Source organism: Anomaloglossus baeobatrachus, chromosome 4 (assembly GCF_048569485.1).
Source record: "Anomaloglossus baeobatrachus isolate aAnoBae1 chromosome 4, aAnoBae1.hap1, whole genome shotgun sequence".
NCBI classification, from domain to species: domain Eukaryota; kingdom Metazoa; phylum Chordata; class Amphibia; order Anura; family Aromobatidae; genus Anomaloglossus; species Anomaloglossus baeobatrachus.
This window is the reverse complement of record NC_134356.1, coordinates 167,902,446-167,916,375: the sequence shown is the minus strand read 5'-3', so window position 1 is coordinate 167,916,375 and position 13,930 is coordinate 167,902,446. Positions and strand designations below refer to the sequence as shown.

General features: G+C 38.4%; 1 protein-coding gene across 3 annotated transcripts in view; it reads right to left on the bottom strand.

Moving 5' to 3' along the window:
- KIF3A (kinesin family member 3A) overlaps positions 1-13,930 on the bottom strand; it is a 178,778-nt gene that overhangs the window by 39,516 nt on the left and 125,332 nt on the right. For all 3 annotated transcript variants that reach the window (XM_075344580.1, XM_075344579.1, XM_075344581.1), the window contains one exon: positions 5,290-5,414. In XM_075344580.1, the coding sequence (XP_075200695.1) occupies positions 5,290-5,414 (125 nt within the window). The remainder of the gene's footprint in view (positions 1-5,289; positions 5,415-13,930) is intronic.

Here is a 13,930-nt window from a genome sequence, read left to right as displayed (position 1 = left end):
CGATGGATGATATGTCACCCTTGCCTGTTGTATCTAGCTTCAAATATTTAGGTATACATATTCAGAAAGACCACACAATGGATCTTAAGATGAATATATTACCACTTTTAGATCATGTCAAACTTAAGTATAACTTATGGGGAAAATTGCCACTCTCAGTGGTCGGAAGGATAAATTTAATTAAAATGATTTTGATTTTTCCTAAGCTTAGCTATGCTCTGCAACATAGTGCGGTGCTGGTGCCCAGGTCCTTCTTCTCCACACTTAACTCACTCACCTCATCCTTTATTTGGGGAAGGCTCGGCCTAAACTCCGGATGTCCATCCTACAGAGATATAAGTCATTGGGAGAGATGGCCTTACCAGAATTTTTCCTATACTATTTAGCAGGACAACTCAAGATGCTGGATACATGGATGCTGGACTGTCAGCTGCCTAACTCAGAGGATCATTTGGCACGTGCGGTAGGGGCAGACTGTCTGTTGGGCTTTCTGGAGTCGGACAGGGCGAATGTCCCGAGGCTGTAGCCTATTTTAAGGTTGGCACGATCAGTGTGGCGACAAGCCAAAAAAGTAACGCGCTTTGAGGGGACAGTGGCAGAGCTTCCGTTATGGGGCAATGGTTACTTTCCTACCCTAAAGGACCACCCGTCGGCACAGTTTTGGATAGCTCATACAGTCCTCGAGTTGGGAAATCTTTATGTAATCAGGAACTGCTGTTTTTAAATCTTTTGGGCAGATACAAACCGATTATAATGTTCCACGCTCACAATTCTTTAGGTATCTGCAGCTCCGTACAGCGATTCAATCTCACCTGCGGAGGACAGGGTCAGGGGCATTGATATCGTCGTTCCCAATGATAGGCATACTGAAGTCACAGGGGCCCCGGGGTATGATTTCAGCTATCTATACACACCTGTTATCGGTTGGAGAGGAATCGGTGCCGTTGCCGGTACAGGATAAATGGAGGCTCCTAATTCCCTGTCTACAGGGAGAGGAGTGGGATGAGGTACTGGAGTCTCCAACTATGGTATCTCCATCCATCAACAATAGATTGATACAATGCTATTTTATACATCAGGCATACTTAACTCCCACTCGCTTATTTACTATGGGCCAGCGCCGATCGTCGAAATGCCCACGATGCCATGGACCAGACGCAAACTTTCTGCACATGGTGTGGAATTGCTCGATCATATACACGTATTGGCAGGAAGTGACTTCCCAGTTGTCCTCAATGGTGTTGATGCCTGTTCCATGCAACCCTCTGTTGTGCCTATTTGGAGTAATGGAGGACGGGATGGGAGATCACTACATAAGAATACTTCTTAGAGAGACATTGTTCCTGGCCAGGAAATTAATTGCCTTGAGGTGGATGGGGGGGTTCAAATCCAACTGTGCGAGCCTGGATTAAACTGGTTAACTCGATAATTCCATATGAGCGGGTGGTATACTTTAATAGAGGACATCCGGAAAAATTCAGGAAAATTTGGGATATGTGGAACTCCTCCCCCGGCACACTCGAAGAAGCCTCAGGTTGATTACTGGTACAATAATAGATTCATACTCAGTATTGGATAATGAAGCGCATTCCAGTGGCATAGCTAGGCGGTATAGAATAGGAATAGTTATTGTTACTAATTTTCGTTTTCTTTAGGTTTAGAGACTACAGATTACATTGATTAAAATTGACTACATGCTATATATATATCAGTATGTACTGGCAGGATCAGTGTTGTAGCATGCAGTTGACAAGGTCGACAGATGTGCAGATAGTGCTATGAAAATCTTATTACCTTATCCGTTAATGTTACTATTTGTTCATGCTATTGACAGACATTCCTGGAAAGTACTTGAGTAATGCTATGTGTGATTTATTCTGTACCACATGTTTTTGGAATTAATAAAACGAAGAAGTTAAAAAAAAAAAAAAAAAAAATATATTTGGCATAGGGTTACCCTGAATTATGATACCAAGCACAGATAAAGCAAACAGCTACAGGCTGCTGCCCCCAGTCATGCGCCTATCTTGGTTGTGTATCAAAATAGGAGGAACCACATGAGACTTTTTTTTTTTTTTTATAAATTATTAAAATAATTAACAAAACAAAATGAGCCCCCCCCAATTTTGATACCCAGCCATGCTAAAGTCCAACAGATGGGGGCTGATATTCTCAGGCTGGGGAGACCCATAGTTATTGGGTGCCCCTAGCCTAAAAATAGCAGCCTGCAGCCACTCTGAAATGGTCGCATCCATTAGATGCGACAATTCCGACTCTTCCCAATTGCTCTGGTGCAGTGGCAATTGGCGTAATATCAGAGATTAATGACAGTGCACAATTGTCATCAAGCCCAAAATTAGTGATAGGTAGAGGTCTGAGACTTATACAGAGAAAAATTAAAAATACAGCACCTTCTTTTTACGCCCTATTAACCCCAAAAAGACTTGAAGTTCCGTCATAATCCACACAATGTCCCACAATAGTCCTGGCTCTGCTAAATCCTAGCCTGGAGAGGCCGAAAACATGTCCAATCTCTACAGGCTCCGGGAAACGCTGACAAGGGGGACCCGGCTGTCAGCAGTGACATCACTCAGTTCACCGAAGGTCATACCCGGGTTCACACGGTATGACTTCTGGTGACCTGAAGCACTCTGGCATAAAGTGCAGGGCCATGTCCCACCAGCTCTTTAACACTGACAGTGCCGGCTGGGATTCGGGGAGTGCAAGGCTGCCTACGCTCCACTTCTCCCAGCCGATACTGTCAGTGTTAATGTGCAGGGCTACGCCCTGCACCCCACCAGTCCTTTAACAGTGACAGTGCCAGTTGGGGGTAGAGGAGTGCGGGTCAGCCCGCACTGTCACTGCTAAACGGCTGGTGGGGTTTCGGGCACGTCCCCGCACTTTAAGCCAGAATGCTTCAGGTTACCAGAGGTAATACCGTGGGAACCTGGGTATGACATCTGGTGAACTGAGTGATGTCACTTCTGCCAGCCGGGTCCCCCTTGTCAGCATTTCCCGGAGCCTGGGGAGATCGGACAGGTTTTCAGTCTCTCCAGGCTCGGATGTAGCAGAGCATGGACCATCGTGGGACGTCATGTGGATTACGGCGGATCTTCAAGGGTCTTTTTGGGCTTAGTAAAGAGGGGAAATAGGGTGTTGTATTTTATTTCAAATAAAGGATTTTTCTCAAGTGTTTGCGTTTTTCTCTTTACTATAGGATTGGTGATGGGGGGGTTTCATAGACCTCTACCCATCACTCATTTTGAGCTTGATGACCGTTGTCTGCTGTCATTAACCCCTGATATTACCCCGATTGCCACTGCACCAGGGCAATCAGGAAGAGTCGGGTAAAGTGGGATTGTCACATCTAATGCATGTGACAATTTGGGGACAGCTGTGGGGTGCTATTTTTAGGCTGGGGCGCTCCCAATAACCATGGACCTCCCCAGTCTGAGAATACTAGCCCCCAGCTGTCGGGCCTTATCATGGCTGGGTATCAAAATTGGGGGGTGGGGACAGCACGGTATTTTTTAAAATCATTTATTTAAATAATTTTTTAAAAAGTTGCAAGCGGTTCCTACTATTTTGATACACAGCCAAGGTAGGTGCACAGCTGGGGGCTGTAGCCAGTAGCCGTATGATTTACCTGTGCTGGGTATCATAATATGCCAATTAGTTTTTTTATTTTTATTGAATAATAGTGACCCGCAGACAGCGCCTGTGATTGGTTGCAGGCAGACGCTGTCACACAGGCTGGGGGCGCGTCTGACTGTAACGAATCACAGATGCTAGAACGGCCAGTAGGCGGGGAAAGCAGTGTATATGGGTGAGCAATAATGAGCAGCCCAGCAAGAGAAGGAGAGGCCACTGGAGCAGTGTACAGCCATGCCAGAGCCTCGGTATGAACTACTTGCTTCATTCCTATTTTCTTTATTTTTATTTTAAATTTTTTTTATTATTTCCAGAGTTGCTGGATCCGGAACAACACCTGGAATCCCGGGCCTAGGAACAGCACTCTGGTAAATTTGAAACCACGTGGATCCGGACTTTTACAGTCCGTGTCCGCCCATCACTATTCATAATCTATAAAATTGCCTAAATTACATCCTAGTCTCAAATATATTGTACATACATGCCAAATATTTGTATGTATGTGTGACTAGCAATGTGCGATTTGGGTCCACACCAGGTCTACAACATCCCATGCAGAATTTAGAAGGGGATAGGTCATGAGAAACTCTCAATAGTGCAGACTCAGGCTTTGGGCAAGTAACAACAAAAAAAATCATATCTCAGCATATATATTAAAAAATAAAAAAGGTATAATATATACTTCTATGTGAGAAGTAATGTAATAGAAAGAAAGACTCAGTGTCCTCAAAGTCAAGTGCATAGTGTCCAAATACTGATGCCAAATATACCAAGACCCAATAAATAATCTGCAATAATAATAATTTTAGAGTGGTGATACTATAGCCTGTAGCTAAATGGCCCACAATCATCTTAAAAGCAGCTTATTTTTTTTATAAGGAACTGAGTTACTGAATCTTGAGGGTCAATATTAATTAATAATTGACGAGACCCCCATGGATTAGCACTGCTTACGGGCTGTACGGATTTGTAGTAAGTCTGACTATAGTCTTATTGTTGCTGTGACAGATTTATGCATGGTGTTAACAGCATGTTTTCACAAGTGGCCACTTGACAACTGTCTGCCTAATGGCTCCAATAATATCCATATGCTCCACTGTCAGAGCAACCAGGCACTGTGAAGATTGAATCAGCACACCATAGGAATGGGAGAGTTGAGTTATTTTTTCACTTGTGGGGGTACTTGGTGACATCATACTGTATGGAAAGCAGTTTTGGATCATAATTTGTAGGGGGCTGTGGGGCAATAAACTGTCTGTGGGGTGCTATGAGGGATCATACTGTGTTGGGGTCTGTGGGGCCATCATACAGTGTGGGAGGGTTGTGGGGAAATCATACTATATGGAGAAAGCTGTGGATCAAGCTCAATAACACAAGCAGGATGATTTACTGCTTTTTATGAACTTTATGAAAAGCAGTAAATGATATGGTTTTGATTAGCGGTTACTGATAAGAACACATGTTACAATAAGCCGTATGGTGAAAGTCTGTCGTTTACACCTCCCCAAAAGAAAAAAAAAAACTAAAACACGCAACATTTGGTACACTGTCAGTAGTTTTCCATTTGTGACAGTTATGAAGCACTGTAGGTTCATTATGACCCTGCACTTCATTTGCTTTACAAATCCTTATACATACCTCCGACCTGTCTTGGGTCTTGTTTTTCCTTTTGATGTTCTAGGCCGGTCGAGCTTCATTAAGGACTGGCGAAGGCTCTCTTCTGTGTAAGCCAAATATACATGGGACAAATCCACTTCAAAAGGCTACAAAAAGTAAGCAAAAATACATTTCAATCACCACACAAGACTGGACTATTATGTAAGATATGAGAATACACAAAATACAATAAACTACTAACGGGTTCATAGAATAAAAGTTAAATCGCTATTAAAGCCTTACAGCATTATGGAGTTTCTATTGGAGTTTTTTCTTGCGGAAAACCAAATATATTGTGTTTTTATCAGACACATGGGGCATCGTTTGATTTTTTTTTAACTTATAATTTGTTTTTTGTGTATGTCACAGCAGCAAAAACTATAAACACAAAATTAAAAAACTGAACTTCAACAGAGTTCATTGTGTAGGCTGTTTATAGCATAATTTTGGCTGGGTCAACTAATTTAACTCTTTAACACAAAATAATGTGCCTGTATGTCAGTGTTGCTGTCTGCATGTGTGGAGGGGGCTCAGGAGTTGAGCTCCCTCCATACACTGCAGATGTAGGCAATTGGCATCTATCTTAACAGCAGTGGCTGGAGCAGAGCTCCAATTGCTGCTGTTAGCCATTGTCCACTAGCAATGTGATTACACAGCACCAATGGGTTATCAGGGCAGCCTGCTTATGGCCCATGTGCAGTTCATCTTTGGTGGTCTTTTATGAAGTTTCATAGGAGTACATTAAGACCCCCGAAGGGATGACTACTTCTACAACGGGAGAATTTAACTCTTCCTGGTTGATTTCTCTATTTCTTGATTTCCTGGCTTGGATGGATCTTCCTCTTCAGCTATTATCTTTCTACAATATATTGCAGCAGTTTTCGAGAGACTGACTCATCTACTTGGACCTTGGAATCTTTCACATAGTCATTTGGTGACTTATTGGATTTCTTTTTGGATCATTATCTTTTTTCTTTATTACAAGAAGGTGACCTCTCGGCTGACTATCACAAACTTTTACCCCAAAAAGGAGTTTTTTTTCCAGTAGTTTTAGTGTTTCACTACTGGATCTCCTCCCGGAGGCATAGTTTCTTAGCTGTTACTTGAATTTTTATTTTTTTTGAGTGTTTTGTTTTTCTGCTTTCTTTCTTTTAGGTATTTCTATTTTAGGTATTCTTTTTATTCATTATACACGGTACTGTTTGTAAGTATTATTGCCATTTTAGTCTGCATACTACTTCTGTTGTTCGTAAGTATTTTTTCTGAGTTTTGTTTTTTCCCCCCTTTTCTTCTCCTCTCTCTCTTTTCTTTTTAGTTTTCCTTTTCTTGTCTTTCCTTCTCCTTTTTTCCCTTTGACTCTTCCCCTCTTTCTTGCTTTATCTCTTCTTTTCCTCCTTTTTTTTTCCATACTTTCTCCCTCTGTATTTCTCTCTATTTTGTTTCCTTCCTTCCCCTTCAAAGAAAGGGAGGGGGAAAAAAATAAGGAAGAAAAAAAAAAAAAAAGGAAAAATTCTTGAACTATGACAACCAAATTTATGTCCTTCAATGTTAAGGGACTAAACAGTCCAGCAAGAAGGCATTTTCTTTGAAAGGAGATTGATTCCTATAAGGGTAATGTGATCTGTACTCAGGAAACCAAATTAGCTAGAGACAATCACTATCTTTAGACACAAAAATTATCCCTATATTTTTAACGTTTTCAATGAAAAAAAACAAACAGGGGTTTCTACCATTATAAAGAAATCCTTATCATTTGAGTTTATTTTTGAGGACAAAGACCCATTGGGGAGAGATAATATTTTGGTTTGATCTTCAGATTTCCGCAATATTATATTATATTATATATAATATATATATATATATATATATATATATATATATATATATATATATATATATATATATATATATATATATATATATATATATATATATATATATATATATATATATATATATATATATATATATATATACACTCCTAATCGTAAACAACAACATTTTTTTAATAAACTCTTTAAGAAAATTCAAGCGCTCAAAAGGTGTTCTCATTATTCTAGGAGATTTTAACCTAGTCCCAAATGGTCACATTGACTCTACTGCACCAAATAGACAGTCGTTTCTCGCTCTAGACCCATGGATCACCAGACGGGAGTTATTTGATGTGTTCTGTTGTATTAATTCGTCCTCTAGGGAGTATACTTTCTATTCAGATACCCATAAATCATTTTTGAGGATTGATCTAGCTTTAACCGATATCTTCACCATTTCCAAATTCAGGAACTTTGAGATCAACCCCCGCTCATTTTCAGACCATTGTTCTTTCACATGCGAGATTTCTCTTGGTCGGTCCTGTCAGAAAGGATCCTTCTGGAAGGTTAACCCTTTTATCTTAAATTTACCTGACTACAAAAAGGAAATTGAGCAATCTATTAACAATTACTTTAAGGAGAATGATTCCGATTTGATAAACTCTTCCTTATGCGTTTGGAATGCGCATAAGGCCACTATTAGAGGAACCCTCATTCGGATATCTTCCACGCACAAGAAACTTTTGTTAGAGAAAATTAAGAATATCCAACACAATCTCCAAATTAAGGAACAGCAACAACAAAATCTTCCTTTTCCTTCAATTTCTTTACACCAGGATATCATTAATACTAGACTTGAACTAAAAGCAGCTCTTTTTCAGGATTATGACAAATTCATTAGATCCATGAGGATTAAATATTATTCTTCATGGAACAAACCTTCCAAATTTATGGCCCAAAAACTTAAACACCTTAGAGTAAAAACAAAAATTAATAAAATTAAAAAATCCGACGGTTCGCTTTTATACCACCCTCAACATATTGTTGACGAGTTTGCGGACTTTTATTCAGGTCTATATAATCTTAAAAATGACTTCTATTGTGCAGCCCAATGAGTCCTCTATCAATAATTTTCTTTCCCAGGTAGATCTCCCTACGATTTCCCAGTCCCAACTTGACCATTTAAATTCACCAATTTCAATTGAGGAAATTTGGGGGGTTATTAAGTTGAAACTAAATAAATCTCCAGGTCCAGAAGGCTTTTCTAACAATTATTTCAAGCAATTTTGCCCTCTACGTTCCCCATATCTTAAGAAATTTTTCGATGAAGCATCATTAAAGGGTAGTTTACCGGACAAAAACCTCCAAGCCAGTATCTCTTTAATCCCCAAGTCCTCAGAAAGTCCTGAACTAGTTACAAATTATCAACCAATTTCCCTAAAAAATACAGATATTAATATTTTTTTCAAAATCATTGCAAATAGATTTAAAAAAATGTTGCCAAAAATTATCCATAACGATCAATTAGGCTATATTCAGGGGAGACAAACAACAGATGGTACCCGCAGAGTAATTAACTTGATTAATTTAATAAATAAATCAATGACCCCTTCTATTTTGTGGTCCCTTGATGCAGAAAAAGCTTTTGATCGCGTGAATTGGAAATTCCTTAAGGCCACACTACTTAAATTCGGATTTAATAACCAATTTATCCATACCATGCAAGAGTCTGCGCTAATAATTATCTGTCAAAGCCCATTGTTATTACTAATGGCACTCGTCAAGGGTGCCCTTTATCTCCTTTACTTTTTGCAATTACTATGGAACCTTTGGCAGAACGTTTACGAAGGAATGTCAAAATAAGGGGAATTTGTACTCGAAAAAGAAGTTATAAAGTTAGACTTTTTGCTGATGATACCCTTTTATCCTTATCTGACCCCTACAACTCTATTGAAGAGACTTTGAAAGAATTGAACTATTTCGCAGACGTTTCATATTTCAAACTGAATATGTTTAAATCTAAGGTCCTCCCCTTTTTCTTTGACAAATCCTCTATGGACAACATAAAACGTATCTCTTTTGAATGGGTTGACACTTTTACATACCTTAGTATTACTTTAACAAAAAACGAGCATTCCTTAATTAATGTAACTTTGGAAAGTATCATCAAATCTCTAGAAAATGATTTCAAAAACTTCTCTAAAAAAGATCTGTCATGGTTAGGAAGAATTAACTTATTTAAAATGATTTCCCTTGCCAAACTTTTATATATTCTTAGAGCCATTCCCCTAATTATTCCTCTTAAGTTTCTTAATCAACTTCAAAATCTCCTTAATAGATTTATCTGGAACAATAAAAACCCAGGGTACAAAAGAATCTTCTTTTTAAACGTAAAATTAGAGGTGGATTCGATGTTTCCAATATAATGGCATATTACCACTCTTTTTTAATCAATCATAGTAGAGACTGAATTGTCAACAATTCAGAGTCGGCCTGGGTTGACCTCGAACTCTCCTACAACAAATATTCCTCCCTTCGTAGTTTAATTCTCCACCATATAATTAATCCTTTCCTTCCTCTCCCCAAACACCCAACTATTTCCGCCGCCATCTTCGCCTGGAAGAAATTTGCCACAAGAAGTCTAAAGTCCCATTCTTTAAAAATAGACAGTATTAAAGATCTTTCTGTTTCGATTGTTGAGGAATTGTCGGATCTCAAAGCATGGATAGACAGGGGCATCAAGACAGTTGGAGATTTCTTTGAAGAGTCCGATTTTACCTCCTTCCAGAAATTAAAACAGAAAGTTGCCTTGTTGAATTCAGACTTTCACCCATTCTTGTCCATTAAAAACATCATCCATAACCTGATAAAAAGTAAACACCTTCATCTGTGAATTCCCTTTTTTCTAATCCAGACAGTTCTATTCTGTGGAAGACCAGAAATATTTACGATATCTTTAATGAAGAGCTCCAATTTGTGAAATCATCACATGCTCTTAATTGGGAAAGATCTTTGTAAAGTTTTCTCAGAAACAAATTGGCAGAATAGCCTTAAATGGGCTTACCGATCAGGTAGTTGCACTAATCTTTTTGAATCACATTTTAAGCTTTTCTCCAGATGGTATTATACGCCTTCCAAACTGAATAAAATCTCTCTGATTTACTCCAACCTTTGCTGGAGAGATTGCGGTTTAAGGGGGGATATTTTACATATTTTTTGGTCTTGCCCAAAGATAAAACCGTTTTGGACCGAGATCTCTGGTCTTATTAATAAAATTACAAGAAACCACATTAAACTGTCTCTACAGTTGGCACTTCTTGCTCTTGATATCGATTTAGTATCTCCCATCTATAGGCCTATTGTTATCCATATTTTTTTAGTGGCAAAAAATGCCATTGCCATAACAGAAGTAATTGAAAAAATAACTCTCCACAACTATTATGAAATGTGTCATGCCACAGTTAACGCTTATCCTTCATATTGCCGCAGATGGCAGCCTTGGGCAAATATATTCCCTTGACATTGTTAAGGAGCTTCCCCTTTCCTTCAGGATGCTCTCTCCCTTCTTTCTTTCCTGTTCTAGTATTCTCTATTTCTTCTCTCTTCTCTGTTTTTTATATTTTACAAGTTATATTTTAATGCATTGCTATATATCAACATTTTAAGCTTTTACAGTTATGAAGAATGTTTTACGTAGCTTGATCCTCCATTCCCTTCCCCCTCTTCCCCTCCCTTAATAAAGTTCTTCACATTTCCCTTCCCCCTTCCTTTCCCACCCACTTCCCTTCAAGAATTTGTTTATTGGAAAAATGTGTTTTAACTGATAATTCCTTTTCTTTCCTGTATTATCCTACCCCTTTAAAATTAATAAAAATTTTTGGAACACATAGGAGTACATTTACACTATATACCACAATACTAACATATTGCAGTATATAGTATAAATGATAGCTAAACCTGTAAAAGTCTAGCAAAAAAAAAAATAAAAATAAATAAAAATCTCAAAAATTGTGGGTTTTCAGTCATTGCAAAAATACAATAAATAGCAAATCAAAATGTCACATGTACCCCAGATGGTATAACAAAATGCCAGCTAAGACCTTACACAGCTCACATGATGGAAAAATAAAATCATTATAGATCTCATGAAATGGCGACAAGTCATTTTTTTTTTTTAAAAAAAAAACCCTCTATTTTTCTCACCACTTGAAAAAAAAAAAAAAACTACAAAGGAAGAAACATTTTAAGTTAAACAGTTCTTTAGGGATTAAAGCAAAAAGGAAAAAATAAAAAAATTAAAAAAAAAGTACTGTTCGCTTTCAGCCAACCATCATCTGCTGAACAAGTGGTGGATATAAAAAAATCTACACATCTCAAATTGGCAGGTGTTTGTCATGAAAGACAAAAAAAAATAATAATCATACCAAGCACAATCATTTCAGAAGTTTTTCCACCTTTATTGTCTGTACAATTCAGTTGAGAAACAACCTGAAATCTTTTCAGGTGCAAAAATAAAAATAAAGAGCTATAATAATGTGGTTGCATAAATATGCACAACCCTAAACTAATACTTTGTTGACATACCCTTTGAATGTATGACAGCATTCAGTCTATTTGGTTAGGAGTCTATCAGCACGGCACATCTAGAATTTGCAATCTGTGCCCACTCTTCCTTGCAGTAGACTGCGAGGGCATCCCCTGGGTACAGCCCTCAAGGTCAACCACAGAATTTCAATAGGATTCAGGTCTGGGCAATTTGAAAACAGTCATCTTCATCTGGCAAAACTATTCTCTTGTGGATTTGGAGGTATGCTTAGGGTCGTTGATGTGATGAAAGGTGAAATTCCTCTTGATCTTTTTAGCAGAAGTCTGAAGGTTTTAATTCAAAATTGACTTCTATTTGGAACTTTTTATTAAATTCCCTCTACCTTTTCTAAAGCCTGTTTCAGCTGCCAAAAAAAAAAAAATCCCAAAAGCATAATGCTGCCTCCACCATGCTTCATAGTAGGATGTTCTTTTGGTGATGTACAGTGTTGGTTTTGCAGCAAACATATTTTAAAATTAAAAAGTTATACTTTGGTCTCATTAAAACATGACACATTTTTAACAAAGAAGTAATGAGACTGTATTCATACACTCCAAGGAAACCGGTGCTGCCAGCGAAGTAGTTATAAAAATGAAGAATGAGTGTTATATACGACTCCCCCTCCCTAAAAACTATGCTTTTCTTTGTCGGAAAAGGCTTCAGTCTTGCCAGCCTACGACACAAGCCAGCCAATATTGTTGTCACATGTAGTATACAACTAGTACTTTCCAGAGATTCCTACAGCACCTTTAGGCCATGTGCACACAGTGCATTTTTATCGCATTTGTCATGCTTTTTGGGTACAGATTTGTAAGAAATCTGCATGCCTATCCGTATGCCAGCAAAGTCAATGTGAATCCTGAAGTGTCATACATGTGCTGCTTATTTTTCCCTTGCAGATTTGGTGCAGAAAATAATCTGTAGCATGGCAATTCTTTCAGCATTTTTCGCTTCGTTTTCAGACCTTCCACCGTTTTTAATATGAAAAATGCATGGTACAAAAACGCATGGTAAAAAACGCACCTAGTTTGTGGTGCGTTTTTGTGCCAAATAATGCAGATATGTTGCAGATATTTTTTGCACCAAATACTCAGTGTGCACATAGTCTTAATATTGCTGTAGGTCTCTTAGAATCCTCCAAGACTGATTTTTTTTTTCTGGTCTTTTCATCAATGTCTGAGGGAGGTACAGTCCTCTGTAATGTCACTGTAGTGCCAACTTTAAGCCACATCCTGATAACACCCTTCTATAATATGATATATACCATGTATATTATTGTAATTATGATGTATGGTGATGTAATTATGTCCAGAATTATCCAATCACATATAAACTGCTATTTTGTAGCAGTTAGTACAAAGTTGCCATCATTTACAGCAATTCTGGTTAACCCCATATAAGGTTCAGCTGTCCTAGTAGGATATTCCTGACATTTTCTTAGATACATTTTGCTTTCGCTAGCCATGGTTCATAAATGGCTTACAACACAGCAAAGTGATCTCACTGTTGAAAGTTATCAGTCAGAATAATGGTACAATAACATTCCCAAGGCTTTACATATCTAAATCCTTGGAAATGTTATTGTACCATCCTGTACTACCTGCTACTAAACATCAGTTTGAATTTTGGACAACAATACATCCCCATTTTTAAGAGGTTGTTCACATTTAAGCAACCACATTATTTTAGTTCCAACATTTTTATTGTACCCCTCAAAATGGTTTCAGATTGTTTCTAAATGGATTTGTACAGATTATGGGTGACATTAAAGGGAATCTGTCACCCTTTTGAGCTTTTTGATTTATTAATATGGGCAAACTGAAATTAATCATACCTGTGTGCCTCCTGCATGATGGCTTGTTCTGTAAAAATCATCTTTTATAGCTTTGATCTTCAAGGCTATGAGTTGTGCCTGGATGATACAAGATACTCCTCGTCTTCTCTTCTTTAGAGTCTCTGTGACATCAGGTGCGAGACATGAAATCCCACGCCTGCACATTATTCCTGCCATCTTTCACCTGCACGGTTCTGCCCTTCTGAGTCAACAGTCTTCAATTTTGTTGTGCGCAGGCAACAGAGTTTTAAACACAATCTTAAAACACAGAAGGGCGGAACAGTTCAGAGGAAAGACGGCAGGAAGAATGCGCAGGCGCGGGATTTCCAGCTGCGCACCTGACATCAGACACCAAGGAAGTGAAGAAGAGGAGAAATCTTGTATAATTAAGAC